The following is a 14,921-nucleotide window of genomic DNA, read 5'->3' as shown; positions in this document are numbered from 1 at the left end:
ATCCTTCTGCGGGTCGCTGTTGCTTCCGCACTGCCCTCGTTGGACACGCGAACGGAACCACACCGCGGCCCTGCAGGCGCGGTGCCTCCGCCAGGGAAAGGCGCGTTCCCGGCTCCATCCGAGGCCGTTACCGCGGCCAATGCCGCCCTCTTGTGAGACCAGCTCTTTATCCTCCATCCCAGTCACAAGTCAGTAGCGAGGACGCCAGGAATTAATAAGGACTGGCACCCACACGAGGAGGAGCAAGGCTCTGCCGTGCTGGGGCTCAGTCCCACCTGCCCCCGCTGGTCCCACAGGTAACGCTTGACCATCAGCTGTCATTAAAAACAAAAAAATGAAAGGAAGCCTGAGAGCTCAGAGGCGTTGAAAGAAGGGTGAACTCAGCCTCGAAAGCGGAACATTCCGTGGAGCCCCTCCAGGCTGTGAGGAGGCCAGAACGCTGGTTCCTGGAACACTCCTCAAGGAGCAAAATTCCCGTGGTAGCTCAGGGGTACCGGGCAGTGACAGCGGGCAGTGCAGGACTGTGTGTGGCAGGGACAAGTTCTACCGGGGCTCCAGGCTCTGGAGCAGAGGGGTGGGACCACCCCTCTGTGTTCTGTGTGTTGTATTTGGCTTTATCCTGGTTTCCATAGTGACTGAAGTTTATCCTGTGGCAAAATGTCGTCCTAAGAACAAGGCAGCCAGGTAACAATACTTCCACTTTGGGGTTCTCAAAAATCACAATTCAGGTAGAACTACAGGATTTACTTAACGTATTCTAAATATATTGATTTGCTTTCTGGTTTCTGAGTGTTGGCTTTCATTTTTTGTCTCCCATACTTTCCACAGCTATGCAGAGAGAGCACATCTGCTTTCCTCTGTTTGAAATGCTCACACAAATGTAAAACCAGGTAAAATGGAAAGAAAAAACAACCCCACAACACTTCCAGGCCTGTCAAGGGGAGGGTGGAACTTTGGTTTTGGGTGCTGCGGAAGGGAAATGGAAACAGGCCTGGATGTGGGACCTCACAGCATTCCTACCTGGGAGCTCTGGTGAATAGTGCTGCCCCAGGGCTGGCAAGAGAAAGGTGTAACTTCAAAGGCACATTTGTGGTCAACTCTTGCCCCATAAGCAGCTCAGCTGCACATTTTTCATTTCTGGGTGGCTGCTGCATTTTAATTCTCCTCTGGTACCTGCTGGTGCCCAGCACTGGCCAGGGCAGGCCTTTGCCTCCTGGTGAGCTGCAGCTTCCTGTCCAAGCCTCGGCCTCAGCACCACACTTGTGTTCCCATGGCACATCCTCTTCCCCAGAGGTGACTCATGACCCTTCCTGCACCACTCCTGGCCCCTCTTTCCCTAGAAAAGGCATCATCCCCCACCTTGCCTTTGTCAGGAGCCAAACTAGCCCATTAATGGAGAGCAAAAATCCACAGGTAAGAAAATTCCACGTTGCCCCACCACAGATAAATGGCTGTACGGAAAACCCTCAGTAGCCCTGCCTATGGACACACAATTCCAGACTTGGGATGGCTGGCTCCAGCTGAGAGGGCCAGCGGTGGCCAGGGCTGTGCTGGGGCCCCGGGGGGTGGGGCTGCGAGCCTCTACTTGCATAAGTTCTCAAGCATTCACGATTTGCCTTTATTTGGCTTTTCAAAACACTGGCAGCATGCAGCCCATGCTGCTGCTTCTTCCCCATATGGATAAGGTTTGTCTGGTGTGTGCTCCGCCAGCTGCAGCCTGTGCTCTCTGCATCCTGCCACACCCGGCAGCATCACGGAGCAGGCACTGACCCCGGGCCCTGCACAGACAAACCACTTCAGACCAGCCCCTGCGGCTCCACTGCGGCCCTGCTCGTGGAGGGGTCGCTTCCCCAGGAGCTGCTGCTCCTGGCAGAGCTCCAGCCCAGGCTCCCTCGGCAGCACAACCAGCCAGTGGCTCCTGGCTGCTGTCAAGAGGCTGAGCCTCCTGTGGCCCCAATGCAGGTTTGCATGTTTAGTTTCATCTGTCCCCAAACATTTCCCCTAAGCACAAGGGCACCTTTCACATGGGGGCAGAAGGAAGATTTAACTCAGCAGGTTCCAGCTGGCATCGGTACAGGGAGAGTCTCTCATCCTTTCAGCACTGGGTTCTCCCACTGGAGGGCTAGAGCCAGCGACTCTTGGAGCTCCTCCCAGCGCTTTGCATCCTTTGCTCCCACCTACAAGAGAGACCAGCAAATAGTGATGCTCCCACCACCTGTTAGGAAAAGGAAAAGCAATTTCCAATGAGCACTGTTAACAGGAACACTACACTGCACAAAAAGGGGAGGAAGGTTGCAGAGGGAGCTGAGAGCTGCCGTGTGTCTGCCACACTCTGCCACGGGATGCAGAGAGCTGGCTGCTGGCAGAGAGCAATGAGCCAGCAAACACCCTTCCCCAACACCCTCCTAGACCAAGAGACTGAGGCACTGAGAGAACTCATGCTTTAATAGACACTGAAATCACAAAGAAGGAAGGCCAAATGCCTTAGCAATTTCAATAAAAATATGAAAATCTTTTTACATGGTAAATTTCATAATATAAAAAGTTTAATGCTGTCTGGAAACAGAGTTTTAATTTACATAGAAAGTCCATAGAGGCCAAACATGGCTAACACTGCACACAGGGAGAGCAAGTGCTGAAGGGCTGCTGCTGGGAAGTCTCTGCTGACCATCCTCTCTGGGTCACCATCTCCAGCGCTCTTCTGAAACTCTTCTGCAGCCAAGGGGACGAGCAGCCCTTCTGGGCAGCCTGGCAATGCAATGAACCCAGAACTGCTCAAACCCATTATCACCATCCAGCTGAAACTACCAGTGTTTCCTAACAGATTCACAGACACCCCTGTGCCCCTGGATCTGTTCTGCAACTTGGAAGAGATGTTCACGGAACGAGTTTGACCTAATGAAAAGAAATATGGCCTGGAGTGATATGCGTGGGTATAGCACCCCCTCAATGCTTTTTCCTTGTTTCAGTAAGGTAGGATTAAAGAGAAAGAAAATCAATACCAGGCCAGAGGTACAGGCTAACCAACAAAATCAAATTAAACTAGATTTTGTTCAGAGAGATTGTTTACTGTTCCCATTTAGTTGGAGCTAAAGACAGTCAGTAAAAAAATCTGAAATCTCACACAGTAAAAAGTATGGGGCAAAACCAAAACACTCTATGGGGCCTTGGGGAATGGTTGCACGTGGCAGGTTTAATGTGAAAGTGGTTAATACCTAATTGTTATTGCTCACTGTATTATGCAGTGTTGTCACTTGTACCATGCACAAATACAACAACGACAAATGCATTAACTCCACAGAAGGAATTCTAATAGCAAACGGAGAATACGTGATTTTCATATCCTGAATTTCTCCACATATTGGGCAAGCCTGATAAAACTTTTTCCTCACAAAGGGGTTGTTTCTCATTCAGGGGGTGGAGGAGTGAGGCACAAGGTGTGTGCAGTGTCTCCCAGCCACGAGTAAGCATGCATTTCATGGCAAGCCAATGGAAGTGCCCTGTGCCAAGTCAGTGGAGACCAATTTCCCAAAAGACTTGTTCTAGTGACACTCACCTTCCATATTTATACAACACCAAATTCCCAAATACTGAACTTTCTCTACATCAGAACCCTTCCCTGTTTCTAATGCTCCCCCCTCCTTAAAAACAACAACAGAAGAACCACTCCCCCCACGCCCCCCACCCCGATTTAGCTCTGTCTGAAAGCTTTAAGCCAGCATGAAACTTGCTGGAGCATGGAAATGGGTTGTACCAAAATGGCAGCATAGAATTTCTACAGGTTAAAAGATCCTTTAGTTATGGAAGTAAACTACAACACAGAGGCTTATTTCTGGCATGTTATGCAGCACTACAGGGAGTATTTGCTGTTGCTATAAACAAAAAACTGCCCACTTCCATCCTGGGTGTTCCTGGGATGTCGTTTCAAAACAGTTATGCTGGTTAGAAACAGAGCAGGTCACGTGAAGTCTCTCAGCAGTCCTGTGACCACAGCAAGTGGCACAATCAGCAGCATCACTGTCTCCACAAGGGGCAGACACTCTGCTGACTTATTTTGGCCCACTATTCTAATTTTTCCTGCCAAATGACATGAAGGTGATGTTTAGCACCAAACCATCACAGGAAGATGTCATGTACAGACAAATAACTTGCATTATATAAATTGAACAGATTAACACAACTGTTCTGCTACATTGCATATGAATAGGTGAGTAACTCACTACTCCTTCTGTCTCTGCACTGAAACTTTGGTGATCCCCCATCCCTTGTTAGCTGGCTGTAACAACCCAGCCCAACATCCTTCACCTTTAGTGCTTGTGTTCATTTCTTTCAACGACAAAAAGGAAAATGTTCCTCCAAAACTAGCAGATTCCAGAACATTCTCACAGCAAGCATCTAATTACACCCTGTGAGCAAGCTGAGCCTAAGCAATTTCATGTTTCGGTATCAGAACTGAATCTCTGCCCTGCTATCATGCTTTTCCTCCAAGATCCATAAGAAAATCACAAATGATCAGATCCACATTCTCAGCAAGACCATCCAGCCACGCTAAGTGCAACAATTCTCTGCATCAGCAACGCACCCCCTGGTACGTCCACAGAGCTGCCTGCACTCACTGTTCAGGTAGTCAGCTGCAAGACTGGAAGCTGACTTAAGATCCAGCTAAAACTCAGGGCCTAATGAATTCAGCCTCACAACACCTCTGTGAGGTAGGTAGGTAAGTATTACTATCCCCATTTAGATAGAAAGGGAAGACGAGGCACGGAGAGGTGAAGTGATTGGCCTTCAGTCACTCAGCCAATTCTGGGAGTGCAGAATAGACACCAAAAACCTTGGTGATCCAGTGCTCCGACTTCATAGCCCGTGGCCTGTGAATCCCTTGCGTGGATCTGAGCACACGTGGTGGGGTTGATGCTGCCGCACGCCCACGGCTTCAGTGCATGGAAACGACCACTGGGATCCCCATCACATCACTGCATTTGACAGCCACTCAGAATACCTCCAACCTGATCCCTAGCTCCTAAACCCCACCTAGCCTGGGAAAGCTGACTGTACACATCACCCTCGGGGTGCTCTTGGTCCCCTTTCCTCCACAGGGCAGAGGGCACTCAGGTTCTGCATCCGTCCCCTCCGCTTTCTGCCTCGTGTTTATGCTCCCAGTGCACCAACAGCTGCTCACATTGGTACTGTACACCTGCCCCAAAGGAAACTTGTTTCCAAACCTGCTCCGAAGGAAACCTGCTTCTGTAGCAGGGAAAAGGTTTGCAGACCTGCCTGCACTGAGCCATGGCAATGATTTAGCAGGACCAGTGAGGGATTTTTTTGGTCAGGTGATGTCTAAATCACACATACTGATGACACATTCCTGCCTGCCATGGAACTGTAAAATAATGTTCTCAGCTGCAGCATCTGTAATCCTTTTTTGTGCTCAGTGAGCAGACAGAAGACATCAGTGCTGCCCAAATACCTGCCAGGATGAAAACTTCACCTTCGCAACGCAGTGTACCAGAGAGACAGAGCACTCAATAAAACCAGAGCTTGTCTCTCTGACACACACTCGCTACCTCATGCTCAGGCTCACCTGGCTCGTTAGGCCCAAACATTCCCTCTGAACAGACCAATCAGCAAAGTCTCACCTGAGGGGTTTCCCTCCAGAAAAGTTACCTGAGATGCAGATTTTAGAATGGGGCACCTCTGTCCTCTTGTCCTTTTTTCACCAGACTCTAAATGATGCAAGAGAACTGCCAGATCCTGCTGCTACGGAGTTTTCCTGCCAGCAGTTTTGACCAACCTGGCAGAAGTATCTAGAGGTATGTGATCTTCTCCTCTGTCAGCCTTTGAAAGCAGTAAATGGCTCATCCTTCTCCAGGCAGAAACTTGTGCATATGTTCTTTCTGGCACACAGGAACGTTCTGCCTCCTCTCCCTTTCCTCTCCAACCCCTGATATGTATAATTTATAATATAAAAAGCCAGCTGTAAAACCTCCTCTTGGGTTAAAAAATACAAGGAGGTGGCTTAAAAGCCAGTATTTAATGAACAGACAACCAGATGCTTTGGACCCGTTGCTGCAAATACTGAACACTACAAAGAACCTGGTATCAGGTGAGTCTGGCTGAGGTCCTGATAAGGGAAATGAAAACCCATGTGTGTGAGGCCGTGTGCCCCCACAATGACAGCCTGTCCCATCCCTGGGCACCGCCAGCTGGGGGCATGACCACGGCTGCTTAGGTATTGGTTCTGTTTTGGTAAAGGCAAGTGGGCAGAAGCAAATACTTTAACAAGACTGTAAGTCATCAGCTGGTACTCGGGACATTTCAACATTTGGAGGAAGGAAAAAATCTTCCCGGTGACAAAAATTTATACCCGTTCCCCGCCGGCAGCCTCAGGGGCCGCACGGCTCCCGCAGTGCTGCCGGGCGGCGGGGAATGAGCTGATGTCACAGCATTTGTGGTTTCAGGGTGTCTGTGTCCATTTGGAGGGATCTTTTGTGGCGAAGCAGCAAGGTGTTGCTCAATAGATAGGTCCTTCAGTTCCAGCTTCTCTGCGCTTTCTTCTTTGCTGTGCCGTGGAGATAAATTGAGCAAGCTGAGGACATCTTTCTTAGAAGTCATCGTTCCAGGAGCTCCTCGGAGAATCTTTACTGGGCCAGTGGAGTGGTGGGGAGTGCTTTGCCAGAACATCTTTAAGTTGTGAATTGCTTGCACTTTTTCATCGATGGCAGCCAATTTTAATTTGTCTATGTCTGGGGCATCAGCTGGACTCGAGCGAGCAGAACCAGCTGAGGAATAAGAAAGAGCAGGAGATGGAGTGCTGCCACCAGGAGACTGATGCCCTGAGCTCGGAGATATATTTCTGGGTGATTTAGAAATATGAGCACTGTAAGGAGAGCTGGGGTACTTGAGTTTAAAGGGAGGCTGCTCAGTTAGGGACCCCTGGGAATCACAACCTGGAGATGGCTGCCCACTGTACTGACCTGTGCCTTCTCTGTTTGACATCTCCGATGTTGTGGGGCTGTTATAGCCAGAGCTCACCTTCTGAAGGGATGAACTCCTTGTTGGAGGCTTTGGTTTAATCGCAAGAGGTGAAGACTGATTCCTCTGGCTGGAGCTGACGGGCCGGCTGAAGGCGCTGGTCTCCGAGGAGCGGAACGCGGACACGCCAGCCGGGGCGGGAGCCCCGTCATCCGAATTGCTGCTCTTGCTTATCTGGCTGCTGCTTCTCTGAAGACGTTCAACAGCAATGAGGTGACTCTGAGTTTCCTCCAGAATTTTTTGTGCCAACTCTTGTGGATCAAGCTTTGGATTACTGTCCTCCTGGGATTTGACAGTGCTGTCGGTTTCAGTGCTAGACTGGTCAGATTCCCCAGTATCAGAACTTGCAAGTTTCCCAACTTTTTGGAAAGGTGAATTTGGACTGGGGACGAGAGTCATTTTAACAGGAGAATTTGGAGTACTTATGCTCCCTTTGGAGTTGACAGACTCTTTAATGCCTCCAGTCTGACCAGTTTTGGGCTGTTTGTGATCAGGGGAAAATCCTGGGTTTATGTTTTCTTGGTAACTGCCCAAAGGCTCGTTGCTGATTATAGAGAAACCTTCATATTCTTCCTCATCTTTGCTGGCTGCAGTGGTGGCTTGTGGTGATAGCTGGCTCTGAGCTGCAGACCTGTGTGGATAGATGTTCTTGGGCCTCTCATAATCCTGGCGACCTCTGTGTCCCACCCCATCCAGCATGCTCTCTGGCTTGGAAACAAAGCTCATGGAAGAAGCAATGGAGCTCAGGCTGTACACCGAAATGGCATCTGAGGCAATGCTGTCTGGACAGGTGGGAGAGAATGGAGGGTTTTGATAGTGGGGTACAGGGTTGGAAACAGACTGAGCAGAAGCCAATGACTCCAGTGATGAGGAACTGTCCAGGCTAAGGCGCTTGGGCAGCTCTGTAGAATCTGAAAAAGGAAAGAAAATAGTATGTACAAACATGCCCTTAGATACACCACAAAATCAAATAAAACTAGGCAACATTCTATCAGAATTAAGAGGAAATGCTACAAAACATGCCCTCATGCTCTATGCTACCTCAGAACACCCAACTACTACTTAGGTAAGGAAAAAGAAGTGTACAGCCCAGGAAATGCCCAGGGAAGAACCTCTGTCCATTATCCTAGATGGAACTTGTCAGTTCATTACCATTTTATTTCTCAAAACCAAGAGTGAGTTATACATCCTCCAGTTGCTGGACTCTGTCCCCAGCTTGGGCTCATACAAGTCTTTCCCACAGAAAAATAATGTTTGCTCCAGCCACTCACTGGATGATGTTTGGCCTGTGTGACGTGTGTGTGTCGTGTGACCTCTGCAAAGGTGTGAGTGAGATTTCACCAGAAGCCATTCTGATCAAATCATCACAGGACACAGGAGCAAGAACTACTGTAAGCAGCTTTACCAAAAAGTGCCAGCAAGGATTGTAGAGCAAAGTGCATAGTCCTCCTGGTAGCTTGCTTCCCAGTTTTCAGAATCACCTCCTCTTGGCCAACTTCACAAAGGTCAAAACCTATGTAGTGGGACACAGAGCAGAAAATCACAACTCACAGAAAGACCCTCTGTCTAAAGTAAGAGTGATCTCATTTAAAACATAGACAGAACAGAGAGGTATGAGACCCTGCAGCACCCTCAGAAGAATGACTTCACCCCCCCTGTGCAGTTTGTTGTGTGTATTTATTAATGTTCAGCACATCTTCTCCAGGTCTTGGAAGGTTTATGGCGCTGGACAGGGAACACACACCCTCATACACAAATGACCCCTGTCAATCCTTCTTTAGTTGCAAATTATGTGGAGTTGTTGGGGAATGATATACCAAATACATCTCAGGGGACAGTGTCCCACATACCCAACCATTTACCATTAATTTCAAGTTTTTTTACAGAAATGGAGCTGAAGAGCACAGACTTTGGAATTTGGCAAATGCAGGCTGGCCTGCAGGAGGCAGATGAATGTGAAGCTGTGAGTCTCATCACTGCTTCAAGCCCCACAGGAGACACCAGCAATGGGTTTAGAGGGACAACAGAAAGAAGTATTTTCCTACCTAGAGCTGCCAGAAACTCATGACAGCCAGGCAGCCTCCAGAGCTGGACACTGATGGAGACCTGGATTGGTGCAGAGGAGAAATCTTGCTCCTTCTCGCCTGCCTGAAGTTGAACCAGGACTTGATGCAGCTGAAGAAAGCAATACAGACATTAGCCATTCCTTACAAGTCACATCATGTTTCTCTGACAGTCACAGCTAAGGCAATACCCTTTCCCTGAACACCCTTTCCTTTGACACCCAGTTCAGCTGCTGCTCCTGAACAGAGCAGTGAGATGGGAAGGTCTGGGCAGAGGGACAGGTCAGGGACAGGAACATCGGACAGACTGGAACAGTAGCAAAGGCAGGGACAGACCAGAGGTGAGGGCTGGGGGGTGGCCAGTGGAAACTGAGCAAGAAGGAAGCACAGCAGGAACATCTGTGAAGTGAAAGAAAAGGAAAGAGATACTCTGGGGCTGCTCATAGAATATACTAAAGCCCATTCCATGACTGAGCCATACTCCTTATGCAAATCCCAAGAAACTCATTAATTGGGCAGAACAAGTCATATGAAACTATGGAAGACTTTCCTAATACCTCCATGGCCTCCAGGAAAGAAGTTTCTCAACCGTGCCCAAGGGACAGGAGTAGCAAGCTTGAGAGAAAATGTGTTTATGAAGATCTGACACAAATTAAGATGCCAGGATCCCATGTAATTCACCAACACAGTCAGGGCAGCAAGGATGGAAAGCCATTAATCAGGGATCAGCTAACCTCAGGACCACCCATCTCTGACAACCCACAAAAGCTTACACAGGCCTTTTTCCACAGTAGCTCTGTGGAGCAAATCTCCTGGGAGTGGGTGCAGACACTTTGCAGCACAGGGAATGGGTCTGCAGTGACCCTGGTGTTTCACCCTGCACAGCAGTGTCACCCCCATGCACATCATACTCACCATTCCCACCACATTTTTAACAGCCTTCGGGCAGCAGGTAACAAGAAAGGAAAAGAGGAGAAAAGAAAGAACATGGGTTACACTGTGCTACAAAGTGGCTGTGCTGGGGAACCCTGCAGGGACAAGTCCATGTGCAAACTAGCACCTTGCCTACAAGATGCTCTATCCACAGAAAGAGGGGAGCAAAGGGAATGGCCTGAACTGTGAGTTCAACAGCGTGGGAATAGGCAGCTGGAATCTGGGAGTGCCCAGCTCATGACAGCTCAGACACTTAGCAGGCAGACACTCAGGCCAACCCACACTCTGGCAGGAGGCTGAACATAAAACAGTCCTTCTCTCGTTTCCTCTGGGATACAGTACTGGCGTTCAGTGCAGTCAGCAATCCCTAACTTTTCCTTGCACATGCAGTAGTACTAAAGTTCTCTCTTCTGTGGCTCCTGCCTTCTCTTTTGCACTCAAAACAAGTGTTCTCTGTCCAGTGCAGCAGCTCAGGCTCCCACCTTGCTGCTTCACCAACGCCAAGAGCACCTGCTCCCCTGTGATGCCGGTCACCCACCAGGGAAAACCAGCGAGCAGCACCCGCTGACTGAACTGTCCCATGTCCTGCTTCTGTCTGGAACAAAGCCTGCTCTCCTCTGGGACAGGCAGACCCCAGGCTGCTCACTTCACGAACTGTGGAGAGGCAGGAGGGAAAAAAGCAATAACCACAAAGGGTGGGAGAGCTGAGCTCAAAACCTTGGCGTGTAACAGGATAGACTCTTGCGCAAAAGGGAATTCTGCTGGGGGTTTGGGCTATGGAACAACATTTGCAAACCCAGAGCAATATGCCTGCCAGTATTTACTGTGTGGGGCAGCAAGGAAAGGATGTGTGTGTCTTTTGTTAGTCATGTACAGCCAGCTGAATGTTTGTCCTTGGGTGATTTCATCATCTGAGGCAGGGCGACAGTCAGGAAGTCACCTCATGAGCACTGTAAGACATTCTGAGCCACGAGGATGCTGTCCTCTCCTCCTCACACCCCTCAGACCCAGGTCCTTTGGGTGGCCATGAGGGAGTTAACACTGTGGTTTATCACAGACATCCTGGGCACCGATGAGAGCCCAGGCAAGAGGCAAAACACCACCAAGGACAGGCCACTGGAAATATCTCATGCGCTGCTGCAGATCCTAACAGGATCCTAACAGGAACTCCCTCCTTGGAGCAGACTCATTCCCTCCTTGGAGCAGACTCATTCTAGTGGGCTTCAGAGCTGCTCAGTGGGAAACAGCAAAGCTGAGGCTTGTCTTGTATTTTGTGGAGACTCCACGTGACTGAAGGGCAGACCGGACACCACACAGAACCAATCCCAGCTCCCCACCACAGTACTGCCTTGGAATGCTTCTGCATGGGGAAAGGGGAAAGACAGTGAGCTATAGGCCCATTCCCTGTGTGAGTGTGTCCATGTACTAATGCAGGCAAATGATGAAGAGAAACTTTGTTACAAGAGCACTCAGGACAGTAAGAACCATGGAATGGAAAGCAGCCGGGCAGTGGCACAGAGAAAGGTCAGGTTGGGCTAGGCATGCTCCAGAGACTGGGGAGAGGGAGGAGTGTGAAGGAGGTTGGGGGGAGCAGGGAGAAGTCCCATCACCACAGGTATCACTGCCCTTCTCCTAAAGTCCAGGAATCCCTTCCACAGAGCTGTGAGCACACACTGGAGCAGCACAGTCCCAAGTGAGTTTTCTGACAGACTGAAGTCAGCCATACCTTGGGACTTTGGTAAATACAGTGCACAAAGACCAGCCAACGTGGCCCCTAGACAGGATGGCCAAACAGCAATAAGGGGTCTGTCACTCAATTCCCCCTCACAGAAGGGATCATGCTTTAACTTGTCACTGAATGGGGAGTTCCAAGGCCACGCAGTCCAGTAACCCACCTGCATTTCTTCCTTCTGGACACTTTCATTCACACAAATAGGCAAATTCAGAATTTAAACCCTCAAGTCTCCTAGCAAGCTCTGGGTTGATAAAGCAGGATATCAACCATTCAGTGCATTTCCGAATTTACTGACCTGGGAAGAACCATTTGGAATCTGGTACTGAAGGAAAACCTCCCAACTCACCCTGTTGATAAGCTGTTCTCCTGTTTCTGAAGCAGTGATAAGTTTACAAAGTGCCTGAAGTGCAGGGTTAGGCAAACCTGAAAAACATCAGCAGAAATGTCTGTATATATTTCTTGACTGCAAGAAATACAACAAAAAGGAAGTCACATCGTGCTTACTCGACCCAGTAGTAAATGATTCTCATCTGTGACAAAATTTTCAGTAAACATTTACTTTCAGAACTTCTTCCCAGTTCAATACATTGATTTCATCACAGAAAGGCAGGAAAGGCTAATGTCTGCCTGGTCAGGGCCCACAGCTGCCTCCTCTCACCTAGGAGGGACTGGATGGTGGTGCTGCACTGCTGCAGCCGGTCCCCGGGGTCTGAGGTTGGGAAGAACACTGCTGCTGGGAGGCCGCTGGCTGGTGGGTCCAGCCGAAATCCCACTGCAGTGAGGAGTGCCTGCCAGCCTGGAATGCCACCAACTTTATTCTCCACACTTTGTTGGGAGGTGTACATGGAGTTGTGCTGCCCATTCTGGATTCGCTGCAGTGATTTCTCCACCTGTGGGGAAAATACACCATTAGCTAATTGTTACTGACCTCCTCTTCTTACACAGAGAAAAGGCTGAGAGACAGCAAATCCAAGGTTGATCCTGGCCTGTCTCACACAGGAGGACTTTAGTGCCTTGAAAACAGAGGCTCCAGTAACTTAGCATTCACAGATGTAACATCACAATGATGAGTGTCAACATTCTCTGAGATGCTGGGAACAGTAATGCCCCAGGAAACAAAGTACCATTTTGTTTGGGATAGTTTCCTGTAAGCCTGGTAGCTGCACTGCTCCCCAAAAGATGACTCATGTTGGGGTCCCAGCTTGCTTATTACCAGAGGAGTCTGCACCTACATGGCAAATAGGAAAGACTGAGATGAGTGTCCACAAACCCCAGCAACTGGGAGGACCAGCAATATTCACAGGTTTCCATCACTCTGTGGATACTTCACACTCCTTTGGGACCACAGATGACACATTGGAAAGAAAAGTATTAAAAGTCATGAGCGATCATTCCAGCCACCTGGCAGTTGGCTCCAGTCCCACTGTTCCCCAGGACAGGCTGGTGGCACAGATGGGGACAGAAGGGCCTCTTATCTTCCAAATGTGCAGAGACAGCAGTGACTGTGCTCTGTGTTTCCATGACTGCCATGTTCATAGCTATTTCCTTGTACAAACAATTAACTCCAATGATTACCTCTTTTTTAAAGCAGAGACCCAATTCAACAGCTAATGCAAGGCAGATGGGTCTAGGGAGGATTTTGTCAATACAATGCAAGATTTTGCATCCTTTGCCTCTTTTTGCTCTGGACACTTCCCTAGGTGTTCCAGTCTTTCCACACTGACCCAGAGTTTCACAAGAGGCTACATCACGGCAGGAGAGAGGGGGTGAAGGTGTATGTGTGTGTACAGATATATGTATCTATCTGTATATTCAAATGGGAGTGGCTGCACATCAGGGTGCTGCTCTTCCACTCATGGTTTGCAGACGTGTCCCCAGGCGAAGGTGTCTCAGGATCAGATGGGCTGTGGTGCCCCTCCCAGTCCCTGTGAGCTGTGGCAGCACTTCCTTTCCCTTACCAGATGAAGCAGGACACGCAGAGCATCCCGGGCCCTTTCAGGGTGCTGCAGGATCTCAATCAGGGCCTGTCCTACCAGCGAGGAAGGGCTGTTCAGCTTCATATCACTCCCAATAAGCATGAAGCCTGCAGGATTCAGAATAAGAGACAGTTAATCTTCCATTTTTATGGAAAATGTTCAAACCAGACGTGGGTGTCCTCTGCCTGCAGACTACTGAATGATGGTTCACTGCACCCTGCACAGGGACATTCTTTTCCCAGAGCAGCTGTCCACTCCCTGCTTGGTTCCACAGACTGAACTCCCAGAAAGCTTCTAGATGCTTCTTATTGTCCTCTGCTATTAAATCAATAGTGTCTTCTTGTTCAAGCAAGCAGAAAACCACTGGATTGCAGCTAAACTTGTCCAGGCATGCTCTAGGATTCCTCTACAGCCATGGAAATCAACAGCTGCCAACAGCACTCGCAGAACAGAACTCAGAACACAGAGAGCTTTCCCTGTCCTGATCAAAAACCTGTCCTGGCTTATGCACCATTCAATGCCAGACTCCCCAGATGTCAGCATGAGGAGCTCTACCTGCCCCCTCTCATGCAGTGAGGATGCAGCTGCTCCTAGCTCTGGTGCTCCTTCCAAGACTTAGCATCAAGGGACAGCGGTGGAAGGCGGGGACTGTGAGTGATGAACTCACACAGTAGCATGGAAGGGACAGGACAGACAGCCTGAGCAGCTGAAAGCCTCTGCTTGGTAGTGATGCCAAGCACCATGTCCACACTCATTCTGTTTTGCCCAGGAAGTGATCACTTTCGGGGTATTTTACTGCTCCTTTCTTTCGAGACAGAAAAATCTTGGAAGGAAAATATAATCCCAACTGAACTGTGCACACTAACCTGAATTCAGCTCCCATCTGGTGCTGCCTGAACCACGTCCTAATGCTGGACTCAATGTGCCTGAAATCACTGTCAGCTTGACTCACTTTAACAAGCTCTAGCAGCCTTCCCACTCCTCCAGCCAGGTGCAGTTCATGCCAGAGCCACGTTCACCACAGCTAAAGAACATGGTTCTACTGCCTGTGCAAAAATCCACTTGGGGAATGCATGCAGCTTTCAAAAACTAGGCCTTGTGCTAGGAAAAAAAAATTATGTTATCTGTAGATACCCCTGTAACAGCACTGCTGAACTCCAAGACTTTGTCATTTCAAATCTC

The 14,921-nt window shown here is 49.3% G+C and overlaps 1 protein-coding gene across 4 annotated transcripts in view; it reads right to left on the bottom strand.

The window, feature by feature from the left end:
• Nucleotides 1–1,824: 1,824 nt before the first annotated feature.
• Nucleotides 1,825–14,921, bottom strand: part of TTC28 (tetratricopeptide repeat domain 28) — a 122,070-nt gene continuing 108,973 nt past the window's right edge. For 2 of the 4 annotated variants that reach the window (XM_051785532.1, XM_051785534.1), the window contains 7 exons: nucleotides 13,722–13,846; nucleotides 12,422–12,653; nucleotides 12,110–12,186; nucleotides 10,011–10,034; nucleotides 9,078–9,207; nucleotides 8,438–8,545; nucleotides 2,428–7,943 (listed from right to left, as the gene is read on the bottom strand). In XM_051785532.1, the coding sequence (XP_051641492.1) occupies nucleotides 6,316–7,943; nucleotides 8,438–8,545; nucleotides 9,078–9,207; nucleotides 10,011–10,034; nucleotides 12,110–12,186; nucleotides 12,422–12,653; nucleotides 13,722–13,846 (2,324 nt within the window). In that variant the 3' untranslated portion in view covers nucleotides 2,428–6,315. Of the gene's footprint in view, nucleotides 2,216–2,427; nucleotides 7,944–8,437; nucleotides 8,546–9,077; nucleotides 9,208–10,010; nucleotides 10,035–12,109; nucleotides 12,187–12,421; nucleotides 12,654–13,721; nucleotides 13,847–14,921 lie in introns of those variants that run through there. The other 2 variants (XM_051785535.1, XM_051785533.1) reach the window with 2 other exon arrangements.

Source organism: Manacus candei, unplaced genomic scaffold, assembly GCF_025592945.1.
Source record: "Manacus candei isolate 608988 ecotype Guabito, Panama unplaced genomic scaffold, ASM2559294v1 h1tg000020l, whole genome shotgun sequence".
Taxonomy (NCBI): Eukaryota; Metazoa; Chordata; class Aves; order Passeriformes; family Pipridae; genus Manacus; species Manacus candei.
The sequence above is the reverse complement of the archived record's forward strand: the minus strand, read 5'-3'. Positions and strand labels throughout refer to the sequence as shown.